The 14839-nt window shown below is 39.0% G+C and overlaps 2 protein-coding genes across 12 annotated transcripts in view; one reads left to right on the forward strand and one right to left on the reverse strand.

Moving 5' to 3' along the window:
- Window positions 1-4045, reverse strand: part of lrmp (lymphoid-restricted membrane protein) — a 34508-nt gene extending 30463 nt beyond the window's left edge. For 5 of the 8 annotated variants that reach the window (XR_003936906.1, XM_030150156.1, XM_030150155.1 and 2 more), the window contains exons 1-2: window positions 3678-4045; window positions 1110-1846 (exon numbers count right to left, since the gene is read on the reverse strand). Coding sequence is in view for 7 of the 8 variants with exons in the window: in XM_030150156.1 (XP_030006016.1) it covers window positions 1110-1791 (682 nt within the window). In the remaining variant the exon portion in view is untranslated. The remainder of the gene's footprint in view (window positions 1-1109; window positions 1847-3677) is intronic. The other 3 variants (XM_030150160.1, XM_030150158.1, XM_030150159.1) reach the window with 1 other exon arrangement.
- bcat1 (branched chain amino-acid transaminase 1, cytosolic) lies at window positions 2994-14621 on the forward strand. 4 transcript variants are annotated; one of them, XM_030150163.1, is made up of 11 exons: window positions 2994-3064; window positions 3492-3540; window positions 5200-5394; window positions 5492-5602; window positions 6140-6259; window positions 6361-6515; window positions 8178-8320; window positions 9446-9531; window positions 9768-9908; window positions 11179-11253; window positions 14204-14621. In XM_030150163.1, the coding sequence occupies exons 2-11, from the start codon at window positions 3511-3513 to the stop codon at window positions 14240-14242; spliced, it is 1095 nt and encodes a 364-aa protein (XP_030006023.1). In that variant the 5' UTR covers window positions 2994-3064; window positions 3492-3510; the 3' UTR covers window positions 14243-14621. The 4 variants fall into 4 exon arrangements, with proteins under 4 accessions (XP_030006023.1, XP_030006021.1, XP_030006022.1 ...); XM_030150161.1 differs by having other exon boundaries at window positions 2997-3064; window positions 3469-3540; XM_030150162.1 differs by lacking the exon at window positions 2994-3064 and having other exon boundaries at window positions 3464-3540.
- The last annotated feature ends 218 nt before the right edge of the window (window positions 14622-14839 follow it).

Below are 14839 nucleotides of genomic sequence, written 5' to 3' on the forward strand. Positions count from 1 at the left end.
CAAATCTACCTACGGGTACAAATAAAGTAACCTTGACCTATGTAAATGACTGGCGACTTGTCCAGGGTGTATGCTGCCTTTACCCATAAGTAGCTGGGATAGGCTCCAGTGACCCCTGCGACCCTAGTGGGGATGAAGCGGGTTCAGATGATGAATGAACATGTAAATGCAAAAATTGTTTACTAAAACAGGCAAATATTGTGGACTGTGTTTCAATGGAAAAAGGATATGTGGTCTGAGTCCAATTTCATCCCGTTCCAGAATGAAGGATGCATCAGGGTGAGAAGAGAAATGGATCAAGTGATTACCCATCATGCCTAGTGTCTGCGATACAAACCAGTGGGGGCTAGTGGTATGATCTGGGGTTGATTCAGTTGGTCAGGTCTAGGTTTAGTAAAAGGATGTGGCCAAAAATGAGGTCATTTGACAACCTGAATATACTGAATGACCAGGACTGAACATCAATTCACTTTTTTTTTTTTTTTCCTGATAGACAAATACCAAGATGACTACCAGGATTCATCATGATCAAACTGTGAAAGAGTGGTTCAGAAGAATGAGATATCATTTTCACAAATGGATTGGCCCCCACAGAGCCCACATTTGAACCACTGAGAATCTTTGGTATTTGCTGGAGGAGACTTTATGCAGTAATCAGACTCTCCCATCATCAATACAAGATTTTGCTGAAAAATTAAAGCAACTGTGGATGGGAATAAATGTTACTGTACTGTGTGGCATAAACACTGCCATGGTAAAGGTGTCCTGTAATTCAAACTAAATTTGGGCCAATGAAATTTTGTGTGTGACTTTTGTTTGGCAAGTCAAAGAACATCCATGGTTCAATTTAACCACTATGGGACTTTGGATCTAAAAGAAGCTGCTATTTTTAGAATTTTGACATAAACTAAATAATTAACATTCCTTCAAAACCCTGAATGCACCAAATGAGTTGCAAAACATCCATCCTTGAAATATTAATGTCAAATATTCAATCCAACTGTATGAAGTTGGTATAAAATGTTGCACTTCCTGTTCACAGCAAATACTGAGGTTTCATAACCTGACTGCATGCACATCCCAACTGGCCTGCAGCCACTCCTCCCTACCTCCATCGCACATGGACAGTCTTTTGACAACCAGCGCTGGGTAGGGAAGCTCACACTTTGTTGAGTTCCCGTTGTCCACAGAGCTGAAGTTCAGGTTGTAGGACAGAGTGCTGTGACCAGGTGTGAAGGTACGAGACAGTGGTGGGCTCCTGCTTGGTCTCTCATTCTCTGGCTTCTCAGACTGGGGTCCACGTGTAAATGTAAAATAAGGGGAGTCACTGGAATTGCCTGAGGGTGTTGAACAATATCTTTGCCAAGATTTAACTTGTTTTAAATCACTTCCATCAGCTCCCCTCCTGTCTCCCAGTGTACTAGTGATGGTGTATGTGATGTTGGCTGGTGTAGACAGGTTGTAGCCTGGGGTGCAAGGAGTGGAAAGGGGAGTGGAGGAGGGACCCATGTTGCTCTTCTGTGAAGCTGCAGAGCTGGGCATCCCCATCCCTCTTGTGTTCTCCTTCTCCTGGTTGTCCTTGTCTTTGCGGAGAGCCCCTTTCTTCAGGATGGCTTCCAGGTTGTGCCTCAGACCACACTGGGGGCTGTCGTAACTGCTGGAGGAGAGCTTGGGAATCTGGAACGGTGAATTGGGCTCTCGGTCACCACGCCACTGAATGGTTTGCAGTTTGCGGCAGATGCTGTCCACTGGGTTGTGGCGACGTGTTGGCTGGGGTGTACAGTAGTCCATGCTGCTGAGGGCGGTGTTGAAGTGCTGGCTTCCTGGCAAGAGGAGGGGGTGAATTCTGAGCAACAGATAAACAAAATTAAAAATGAATATGATTAATTTACAAAAAAGGTGTTGATTATTCTACTGGGGGATCATCACATAACACAGTACATACATACATACATTAAGGATGCATATAATTTTCCTTTAGTGACGTATAAAATGCAAAACAGATTGATAGATAGAAGTAAAATGGGAATGACTGGAGAAAACCATCTTATCAAACTTCCTAGGCTTACACAAATCTTAAAATGTGACCCAGCATTGAGTAAAGAGCCTACTGCTGATCAAAAAGGGACCATTTAATATTCTTCACAAGGACCAAAGGTGTCAAAGAAACATATGGAGCCACAGGTGTGCAAATAAGCTAATCAGCTATCGATTTGTGTGTGTTTTTTAAAGAAAGTATGATCTATATTAGGCTACTATTTCTTATAATTCATATTCAGATTTTCTTTACAATTTCCTAAAATACTTATGAATTTAAAAATCCTACTTCTATGGCAGTTATTTTAGAAAATCCTACCAAATAAGTTCATTTCAGCATTTTCAGAAGAAATTACCAGCACCAATATGCTGTCGACTCTAATAATATTCACCCACGTCCACTCAAACATGCACCTGACAGCCGAAAACTAACAGTATTTTTGTTAATCTGTCCATTAGCCTCGGTTTAACCGCTTGAGGAAATATATGGGATATTTATTGTCTTTACCTCGTCGAGCTTGTAAGAGCAAATAGTCCGCGACGAAATGTTTGATAATATGTCCAAAACGCGCACACGGCACGCGCACAGGTAGTTTGTAGCAAAGCGGCGCGAGATTGAAAGGGTTAAAAATCAAAAGTCTGTGGGTGAGCACGAGCGTAAAAATGAGCCGGCACCCCCTCCCTGTGGTCTACGGGGGACACAGCACCACCTGAAGAAATACATCTGCTCAACAATTAATGAAATGTTTGGTTTCGTGCGTAAAAATGATTATTTATCTAATTTTACTGTGTTTATCTGTGTCATAATGTTCACACAACTCCATAAGTACTTCCTACTTCAGTCACTTCTGCCTCACTGTCGCATTTCCACAGTGTTCAGATATTAATTGGGTTAATTTGGTGTCATTTCAACTCAAATAATGGGACTGGCTTTAACCTGAACAAACCCTAAGCGGTTTAACAGAAGAACCTAACCTGTTCCATCACAGCAGAAGCCTTTCACTCAGACGTCTCTCCAGCCCTGAAGGTAACTAACACATTTTATTATCTAATAACTAATACTGAATGTAAATGTACATGTGGTGTGATATAAAATAGACCATCTCTGATACTTTTGCAGACATGTTTACCTAGTATGTGATTTATCTACACTGGGCTTTTAAGTCTTTAAGGGTCAGTAATGTAATTCTAAAGTGATTCTGTCACTTTTCTGTTTGCATTTTTAAGGTTATCTGTGGGTATTCAAAGCTTTAAAGCTCTTAAATGTTGTGCAGGGGACAATTATGTGTATGTAAAGTTAGAAGGTTATGAAATGATAGAATATGCCTCTGTAGAACTCTAACATTAGGGTTTTTTTTTGTTTTGCAATATTAAAATGTAACATTGCTGACACTATCTTTGCAGTTTATGTTTACATCTTGCTTTTGTAAGTTGAACAGTATGTTTATCTTCAGGGAAGAAACAATCCCACTGATGGCTGACAGCAGTGTTACAAGCTTCAAGGTACAGAAACTACAATTATTCTCTTATGTGTTTTTTTGCAGAGCACATTGTACACAAATCAACAAAAAACAATGTTGTTTTAAAGTAATGTCAACTTCAATATGTTTTCCTTTTGCCAATAGTTTAATAGCACCTACCCTCAGTAGCTGCTCCAGCTGCAGCATCTTGATGATTCCTTGATGTCTCAAATTTTAAAAATCCCCCCTCTGGCTCCTCATTCAGAATATCCCAGCTCTACTCTTTGTCCTCATGTCACCAGTGGCAAAGCTGAAACACCTCAGGGGCAACAGTCATTCAACAGTGTTGTTACATTGAAAGACACATTAAAAAGTAACAGAATTTCCAGGTCCTGGATAAATCAACTTCCTGTCAGGGTCGTCAAGCATTGCCACTGAGTTAGCCGACCCACTCCCTGAAAAAAAAAACTCCTAGTTGTGTCCATGTTTGGGGCCCAAATGTCAGTGTCAGCGTCCACTCTTGCACTTGTCGTCGTCTTCCTCCTGGTGCAGCGTGCTCAGCAGAATCCACTTTCTCAGCTCATGCTAAGTAGTCAGCTTTGCTTGTTTTCTGACCCTGAATGGCTGAGCGGTAGACAGCAGGCCAGGTGGAGATTAAGGAGGACATGTGATGACACACACGGACACACACGGAGCTGTTTGGTATTTGGCTTTGGTTTGGAGAGTCAGCTAACTTTTGCCTCCATTGAGAGAAGGAAACTGAATGAGGGCTGTGTTTTTTTCAGAGTACTATACACTCTGTTTTGGGTTTTTTTGTTGATTGGCACTGGGGAGTGACTCAAACCATAATAGGCCGCTGGTTCCTCCTGTAAATCCCATCCTTTATTAGCTAGTCAGATGCTGTCCATCTATGACACATATGAATGGGCTGCAATAGGACTGCATGCATCATAAAGCCTCATTGATCAGAGGACACTGGATAGATAACCTCATTCATATTTATAGTCATTTAATCCCAGCCAGTCACTGATGCATGTTACAGAGAAGAAGGATTATGGCTCATTCTTAGTTCTTAGTAGAGAGTTAGACACACATGCCTATTGAGTTATTCCATTATCTTCAAGAATGTTCAAGTGTAGTTATAAATAATTAGAGAATGATAGAATTGCAAACTGTAGGCAAATTGTATTGTTTTAAATTTGCCCGAAAAACCAAAATAGTTTAAAACAGTATTTTGTACCCGGATGTTTGACACCAGACATAATCTATGCAAACAAATAGTTGGTACCACATTCATACAGCCCTATACCACACTTGCTTTCCACTTTCCAGTTCAGTAATCTGGGATTATGATGCCAGCAACCTTCCGCACAAGAACAGACAAGATAAAGGGCCAGTCTAATCCCAGCCTATTGGAACGAAGGCCTGGCTGTGTCGTGAGCCAGGAAGAGGAGCTTTCAAAAGAAGCATTACATCATGTCTCAGTCTCAAAATAACTTGCTTCTTGTTGAAATCTTATGATAAATATGACAGATATTGTATATTTTAACCTGTTGAACCAACACAAGCGTTCCATAGAAACAGAATAAATACAGCTTGATTCTTTGATTCAAGTGTGTCCTTCAACAAACTACCAAAGATGATTTCATTTGCTCCGTAAATGAAAAGACTATTTTCTTAAGTTTTTGTGTGATTGCATCAGGCAGCAGACTTAGTTGTCCAGCTGTCTCCAACACTGAAGACCAAACCAGATGTGTCGTCCTTTGGGGTGGACTTCACCGACCACATGCTGACCATCGAGTGGAGCTCTACTGAGGGCTGGAAGGCTCCTCTTATTAAGCCCTTTGGAAACCTGTCCCTCCACCCTGCCTGTTCATCACTGCACTATGCCATTCAGGTGGAACAATAATAAATTCTCTTTATAAAAGGCTGTTGCTATATTTCATTTGTGTTTAATGCATATAAAATATTGTGTTTATCACATTCTTCACCAGGTGTTTGAAGGGTTGAAGGTGTATCGAGGGGATGACAACAAACTGCGACTCTTTAGACCGATGCTCAACATGAACCGCATGGCCAGCTCTGCTAAGAAAGCATGTCTTCCCGTAAGACAGATGAAGGAAAAATCAGTGTTTTGGATGAATTCCTGGATGATTACTGTTTTGATTCCATACTACTGTCACGGAAAAAAATATTAGACCATCAAAAGTCATCAAAAACAATGGCTATGCAATCAAGTACTAACTCCTGTGTGTATCATGTGACTAAAACAGACAGAAAAGAAAACATGGAATGCCTAAAAGCGCTGTTTTTGACAGTACAATGCCATAACTATTGATGTAAGAAGTGAAGTGATTTTGGTTATTATCAAGAAAACATGAAAAATGGATAGATATCAGCTCTGAAATTAAACTCTGATGAGCTATTTTTGTTGTTATCATTATATTTGTCCAAACAAATGTACCTTTAGTTGGACCAGGCATTAAAATGAAGAAGAAATTGAAGAAAACACAGGGTGGTCTAATAATTTATTCCACAACTGTAACTCTATATCCAGAAGAGTCAAATACTGTGACATCTCTGTTCTTTTGCCCCTCCATGTCCCTACTTAGCTGTCTTTTTATTAACTTCTCCACGTCCAGGCCTTCGATCAGCCAGAGTTTTTGGAGTGCATCAGGAGACTGGTAGAAATCGATCAGGACTGGGTTCCCCACTCATACAATGCCAGTTTGTACATCAGACCAACATTTATCAGTACTGAAGTAAGAAGGATCAATAATGCACGGCAGAATCAATAGTGTGTGCAGAATATTTATCCTAATTAAATGAAACTGAATTTATATATGTTTTATGCCTATGGAAGCAATCTCTGGGAGTAAAGAAGCCTTGCCGTGCCTTACTGTATGTGATCATGTGTCTGGCTGGCACTTACTTCAACACCAATGCTGCCTCCTTGTGGGCCGACCCAAAGTATATACGAGCATGGAAAGGTGGAACTGGAGACTGCAAGATGGGAGGGTGGGTAGTGTCATGGAAAATTTATATTACTCCACATGTTAGCATTTCATCTTAGCCAGAGTTGGGAAGTAACATAGTATAAGTACTTCATAACTGTACTTAAGTAGTTTTTTTAGGTATCTGTACTTTACTTAAGTATTTATTTTTCTGGCAACTTTTCACTTTTCACTCCCTACGTTTTGCATAAATATCTGTACTTCATACTCTTTACATTCTCCAAATAGGCTCATTACTTTTTCAAACTAAACAGATGTGACAGTATGTAAAATATGTCACTTTTTCCTAACTTTTTCCGGTCATACCCGCAAACCTGAGTAACGCGACCCCACCCATGATTAAACACACGGTCTACACAGTAACTCACTTTTAAGGGCTTTATTATTGATTAAAACACACGCCATCAATAAATCTCTAATATGTGCTGCTCAATGACGTCTTTAACCATATATAAACAGAGGGGAAGCTCACTTCAAAATAAAACAAACCAGCTGTGGATCAACCACAGATCACATTAGATGATCATCATCATTAAATGTCCTGACAATTATTTTCATCCATGAATCTTCTTTGATTTTTTCACTTCCTTGCCCACTAACCGCCTGCATTTTTTAAAATTTTATTTGTGCCCGTACCCGTGAAAATACTTATAATTTTGTTTTACCCATCCCCACATGTTTTTGCGGGTTACCTGTTGGGTACTAGACCTGATTTTGCCTGGTTTAATAAGTATTGTTTCACTCATGGCAAAAAATGCAGTTTTACTTTTTACTTTTGTACTTTATTACAATTGAGAAGTTGTACTTTTTACTTTTACTTAAGTAAAGGAGTTGAATCAGTACTTCTACTTTTACGAGAGTACTGTTTCACACAAGTAGCTGTACTTCTACTTAAGCGCAGAATGTGAGTACTTTAGCCACCTCTGATCGTAGCACAATATAGCTACCACACCTGTGTTGAAAGTGTTAGGATTGTAAGATGTTTCATGATTGTCACTTAGTGGTCTCTGATGTGTGAATAACAGCTTGACCTTTGACTTAGCCTTGCTCTATCTGCCTATCCAGCTGGCTAGAATCAATCATGCACATTCCCGTTTGTATCTATCAGTTTCATACCCTTTTTGTGTCACTGAACTGAAGTACTTGTACGATGTTAAATGCCAGGCACACGTTCCTCTGCTGAACAGAACAGATAGTGTGGTCTCTTTTTACATAGATGTCTTTATATAAGTATGCCTAACACCTCCTCTTCTGAGAGTCACTCTGATCAGACTACCCATATACCAGTGGTGGAGAATCCCAGCTCCATAAAGTAAAAGTTCTGCCTTTTATTTGTTCCAACCATTCATTGAACCAGCCCATTTTGATGAGCACAACTCCTCATCCAGGTAGGTGGGATAATCGGTGGAATCACCTGTGTTAAGTGAACAGGTAGAACCAATACATTGCAGGACTTTTACTTTATGGAGCTGGGATTCTCCACCACTGCCATGTACTCTGTCAGACTGGTTTCCTTCTGCAGAATAGTCACAAAAGACAGTTTTTGTTTCAGCAATTTTATTTTTTCTTTCCATCTGTGCCACAAGAAATTTCCCACAACGGTAGGCACATACTAGTAGATATTTGGCTTCATTATCTGATCATTTCTCTATTTTCATTTCTTCAGAAACTATGGCTGTTCTCTGTTTGCTCTTGATGAAGCAGTGGATAACGGGTGTCAGCAGGTGTTGTGGCTGTATGGAGATGACCACCAGATCACTGAGGCAGGAACCATGAACGTCTTCCTCTTCTGGATCAATGAGGATGGAGGTGAGTCACTTGAAGGGAAGCCCAATGCAAGGCCAGTCACAGGCTGCTTTGTTGTGATGGAAATTAATGGGAGATGTAGAAGTGAAACAGCTGTGGGGTGAGTAATTAAAGGACAGGTGGTGGTTTAACTTAAGTTTTCACCTCACATGCAGAAACACTTTATGGGTGCTTCTCAAAGTCAAGGAAGGATCCTTCAAGGATTCATTTACATAAAGACATCAACCAGTTTTGCAAAGACTGTTCCAATGACCAAGATCCCTCACCCCTTTGGAGGATTTTCAAGGCTGTTTCTGTGGATCCTCAGTGATCCTCTGTGCTGTTTAAGCTCCTGCAATCCTCTGTGCCTTAAATATGCCAATAAATGAAAAGGTTGGACCCCAACCATAGCTAAATGAAGAATAAAGAAGAAACAAAAATGAAGAAGAAGAATGAAGAGCTGGCTGCTTCAACAGTGCAATTTGCATTTAGATACAATTACAAAATCTTATTAGGCAATGCTAGGCAGGTTTATTTATATTATCAATGATATAACACGTTTTATATACAAAGGCCATTCCATGTGCTTAGACATAAATAAATAGAACATCCAGAGGAAAATAAAATCAAAAAAGATAGACATATTGAGAAAAGAAAACACAGAATAAATCAAATTATAATGAAAGAGAGAATTAAAAGGATGACTTAATTACTAAAATTCAGGTACAGTATCCAGAATTAAATAACGTTACATCATACACTGTATGTATTATGTATGGACTGTATGTGTTATAAATATCAGAGTACAGCTAAAATAAGTATTATGTTACTGCAAAAGAGATTGAAGCTCCTTCATCTTTATTTCTGCCCTTGTAAATGTATTTATGAGTCGATTTGTTGGTTTGTTTTTGTCAAACATTATGTCTCAGTGTGTTACTGAACTACTGAACTGGGGGCAGAACTCTTTTAGCCCTTATTAGACTGTTCCACTCGAAACAACTTTTGCCTGGTCTATCAGTGGAGTGACTTGTAAGGAAGGAGTACTACTAAAGAACATCCTCCACTTTGACAAACACCCTGTGGTTTAGAGAGAGAACATTTCACAAATGTGTGCAGAGAGACTCTCTCATTATTCCATTCTTTTAACAGAGGAGGAACTTGCTACTCCGCCTCTGGATGGTATCATCCTCCCAGGTGTAACCCGACAGAGCATCCTAGACCTAACCAGAAATTGGGTGAGAAACACACACATAGAATAAATAACTTTAGACAAATTTCAAAAAAAATATTTTTGCCTAATCATACCAAAACTGTTGGAAGTTGTTACTGTTTCTCAGACATGAGTGGCCAAACCACTTTTTTAATCTGTCATTCATCTTTGCTTCTGATGTTCAGAACTAAAACTCTGCTTTTACCCTCAAAGGTCAGCATATTGTAAATTAAACATTATGTATCCTCCTGCCTCTGCCAGGGTGAGTTCAAAGTATCAGAGCGCTACCTGACCATGAGCCAGCTGTGTTCTGCTCTGAAGCAGCAACGTGTCAAAGAGATGTTCGGCTCTGGCACTGCCTGCATGATCTGCCCTATAAGACACATTGCATACAACGGCCAAGTAAGAAATCTGTCAAATATAGTGTAGCAGGTACCCAGGTACATTAGGCAGTCCTTCAACGTTCTCCTTGAAAAATCAGCAATTATGACTTTTTGTGGCTTCATAATACAACACTACTACTGTAACTCTTAACTTCAACATTCATTGTGCTTAAATGTTCAGAGGTGTATTCACATTCATTACTCAGCTAGAAGTATAGATACTAGGGTTTAAAAAGACTTCTGTAGAAGTTGAAGTATCAACTCAAGGTTTTTACTCAAGTAAAAGTGTAAAAGTACTGATTTCAAAACTACTTAAAGTATAAAAGTAAATGTAAAGGAAAAAATGCCATTAGGACAAAAGCTTAGGTGGTTCCACAGGGGTCTATAGTGCACTACCCCACCTCCCCAAAAACATTTTTCTAAAGGCCATAATGACTATAATGTTACATAAAAATGTTAATGTTGAAACATTTGGGATGCACTAGTCTACCGTTTCAGCTGAATATATGCCCATTGAAAATGAACACATTTTAGTCCAGTGCAAATGTGTTAAAGAACCATATACCGGGTGTCCCATAAGTGTCTCCATACATAGGAAAAATAAACGTTTCTTGACATAAACCATTTTTATTTATACAATATGCTCTATATGACTGCCATTTTGTCGGGAACACATTTCAATGCGTGTCCTCCATTGCTGAAGAAGTATAAAGAAGAAATATAAAGAAATACATGTTAGAACCGTATGTATTATGTCTCCTATGTATGGAGACTTATGGGACACCCTGTATGTGTCCTACTGAGCATTAATATGTGTTTCATAGAGCAGGAGATATGATGACTTGTTGAAAATAAGTATTGGAATGGTGCAAAAAGTCAGGTGTAATGGATCGCCTTAAAACCAATAGGATGTAGAATGGTATATGTTTATATTTCTAATCCAACCACAGTCAAATTCACTCTATCTGGATGGCACGATTTACCTAGATAGTTTTTTTTTTTTTTTTTATTTGAACGATGACAAGCTGGAATGAAATAGGAGTAATGAGGCTATTTCTAAAATGTAAGGAGTAGAAAGTACAGATAATTACGTGAAAATGTAAGGAGTAGAAGTAAAAAGTCAGCTGAAAAATTATTTCTTCAGTAAAGTATAGATAACCAAAATTTGTACTTAAGTAAGGTAATGAAGTATTTGTACTTTGCTACTTGACGCCTCTGTATATGTTGCATTGTAAGAAATGGAATCAGAGAGATGATTAAAACTGCTTTTGTGTGTTTATTCAATCTAGGATCTGGACATTCCCCACTCAAATGAAAACTCACAGCTGACTTCACGATTAAGAAAGGAGCTCACAGACATTCAGGTTGGTGCAGCCACATGCAGACAAACAAACGTGTGTGCACAGACACATGATACACACATCCAGATGTTTCTGTTAACTCAGTAACAGCTGGTTGGACGTCTGTGTTCTTCACACTCCTGTCACCTTCAGGACTCTGTTTTCATGTTGTAAAAGGTTACTTTCACTGTGGTTAAACCTCCAGTGAGCAAATACTGTATATGGGAATGATCGGAAAAGGCGGAGGCGGCAGCAGCACAGTAACTTGCATATGAACAAAAAACATGTACTTTTTCAAACTGGAGTTTTTCTAATGCTTTTCAGTCTCGCTTTGTAAAAGAAAAAATCACATCAGCCTAATCATAGTTACTTACCAACAATAACAAGACCTGACAATAAATGCATTAATAGATTTCTGTATTAAATTGAATATATGGTCAATAAATGGCAAAACCTTAGATCAACAAATATTCACCCCAAACGTTAACTTCATAATTGCATTGCAAGAGTTTTATATGAGTGGAGGTTATGTAACTCAATGAGATACAATGAGATACAATTACCAATTACTTTTCTGAATAAACCCCCTTGGTCCTTATTTATCCTACACAGACTGCATGCATTTTCCTGCCTGTAAGTACATAATAAGTGAGATATCTAATTAGGTAATGAGTAATGATTGGGTAATATGGTACATGGCCAACAAACATGCCACCTCTCCAATCTGTACAGCACTGCAGGTTTAAACTGATTCGTAATGTTCTTTGCTGTAGGCTTAATTTGTGTTAATGAGTGTGTTATGTATCACTGACTTTATGTTATTGTGTCGTCTAATGAGCCTATTATTAGAAGGAGTATGGGGCTGAGTGTGATCACTTTTTTTTTCCTCATATACTGAGTAAGGTCTTCATTTTAGTTTAACTGAAATTACTGTCAGAATGGTCTCAATGCAGTGCAGATTCTGTCACTACTGAGAAGTGCAGAGTGACGGTGTTACTTGCCACCCCTTGAACAGGGAAACTAGTATTCTGTAACATATTATGCCTCAAAAGTAATCTCTGCATTACCAAAAGGATTGCCTACAGCGGGAATCCCTACAGAGTGTGTTGCAGCCCCCTGGTGGACTGTAAAGGGACTGCAGGTGAGCCAGGAAAAGCCATTTACAACTGATGAACTTTTAGCGTTGTAATCATGTTGAAATTGTCATGATTAAGTATCTACATTTTAAGAAATAATCCAAACAAATACACTAAAGCCATTGGAGTTAAATTATATGTAATCTGACCTGTATTTGATTTGGAAATCTTTTATTCATTGGCAAGAAATTAAGTGGTAGAATACCAAATCACTTGTGAGGGAAAGATATTATGCACATATACATACATATATATGTATAATATCTTAATTTGTAAACACTCTTTGTGCTGTTAAGGTCTCAGATTTTACAGAACTGTAATTACTGCTTCTTTTATCTTTTTTTTTCTACATGTTTATGTTGGGCTGGCTCCTGTGGAATTTTATTCATTACCATTTTATTATAAACAGAATCTTAGTTAGTTGCAAATTCATAATTTGCACTCTAATTTCTTACATTTGTTGCTCTACTAATCCTTATATTAAAGTATGTGGAATATAATAAATTTTCTCAATCAATGTGACATTTTTTGCCTCAGATGGCAAACCAGTCATCTTGCCAACTACAAAGAGATAGAGACACCGCCTGTACTTGCTAAATGTTATGGTACTTTTTTCAGCTGTTGCACACTTGACACACTAGTCCTGTCCTTGATTATTTGGTACATGGTGATGAGGTGAAGCAGATAATAAATGTACACTCAGAGGAGAAGCATAAACTTTGCAGGATTTGCTTTACTGTCCTCTAAACACTTTGGCTGGTGTTTCTTATCTCTCCAAATGGAAACTTTTTCCCCTTTTCTTTTTTTTTTTGTCCTGCTTTTCCTCTCTTTACGTCCTGCACCGTATCTGTTTTTGTTTTTGTCTTCCTGGTCATTTTGGGGTCAGGTGATTAGCATATCTGCTCTCCCCATCGCTGCAAGTTCACGTGTGATCTGTGTGCTGCTTGCATGTTTTATGAATATGTTGACCACATCTTTACATACGATAACATCTCCCTTTGCTGACAGTCCTTCAGAAGGAAAGCAGAAGAGAGAGGCAGTTGCCGGCCTAATGGTTAAGTGTGGAGACTTGGAGATAGGGGCAAGACAAACTCTTGAATTCTCTCATTAAGCTCGCAGTAATTGCACAAACCCAATTATTGCCTCAGCCTTTTGTGATCTTCAAAGCCAAGATGCTGCAAATGAAGCCTCGAACAAGTGGGAGAGGAGGAGGAGGAAGAAGATTTAGCGGGGGAAATGGGCGGCAGCAAAGCTTAATGAACAATAAAATCGACAAAACGCTGGAAAACGCTACGCTCTTTCCGCAGTGCTGTTAAATCTGTTGACATTTCATTTGGAGGCAAGCAGTACAGTGTTATCCCCCCTTGCACACCCCTCCTTCCGCCCTCTTGAAGACAACATTGTGCAACAAACAAACGAGTGGTCTGAGGCAGCAGATGAAAGATGGGTTTACTAAGTCGCCCTGCTGTTCCTCTTTCAAGTTAATTAGAAATCACATTCTTTTGTTTCCCCTTCGCAGGCGTTTATTTACTTTCTCACTTCGACCATTAGAACAAATTTGCAACATGAGACACAAATAATTGGATTTGTCTCCTCGGCTGTCACGGATTGGGGAATATTTTGTTTTGATTTTTATTATAGTTCCTTTGCTCTGTTATGTTGTGTTCTCTTGGTGGCTGAGTTTGTAGATTTGCTTACGGATATTTGATTTCATTTTTTGATTTGTGTTTTGCTCGCAATTAAGCGGTGGCAAACCACAGAAGTTTAGTGACATGAGTTTGAGCCCCTCAGAACATTCTCCAGCATAAACCTTTTTATGACCTTTGTTCTCCTTACAGTATGGACACACACCCAGCAGTTGGTCTTTCCTGGTGTAGAAGACACAAGGACACCTGCCTGCAAGACACACACATGCACAGTGACCTGCATGCACTGTGGACACGGAAAAACACAGCATAATGCAATAGTCAAAGACATACTGTGCAAACAATGCATATGCAATACTTTTAGTCTCAATGCAATAGGCACAGGAGCCAAAGCCGAAGCCAAAATGGTTCTGCGGCAAGTATGTCACACCACTGTACCTCCCTGTAAACTTAAATTAATCACAAACACCCAGCTGTCCAGAGTAGTTAACAAAAGTAGGCTAATGTCTCATGCAATACTGCACAATAACTTACAGTAACTCAGCCACCGTGACTTGCTCTGCTACTTCTTATCCCTTTTAAACAACTTCCAGGATGCAGCTGTAAAGGAGAAAATAATATGTCAGATATTACACTCACAACACTAAAATGACAAAGCAGCTTTAAGGGGACTTTTCCTCATAGTTCTGGTATGAAAGATGATGATAGGAGCTCAAAGTTTGAAACATATTACAAATATGAAATATACAGGGTGTCCCAAAAAATTTGACATCATTTCATCACGTGATAATTTGTTTAAAATTTGTTTGCTCTTTTTGCTCAAAAAAA

Source organism: Sphaeramia orbicularis, chromosome 12, assembly GCF_902148855.1.
Source record: "Sphaeramia orbicularis chromosome 12, fSphaOr1.1, whole genome shotgun sequence".
Classification (NCBI taxonomy): Eukaryota; Metazoa; Chordata; class Actinopteri; order Kurtiformes; family Apogonidae; genus Sphaeramia; species Sphaeramia orbicularis.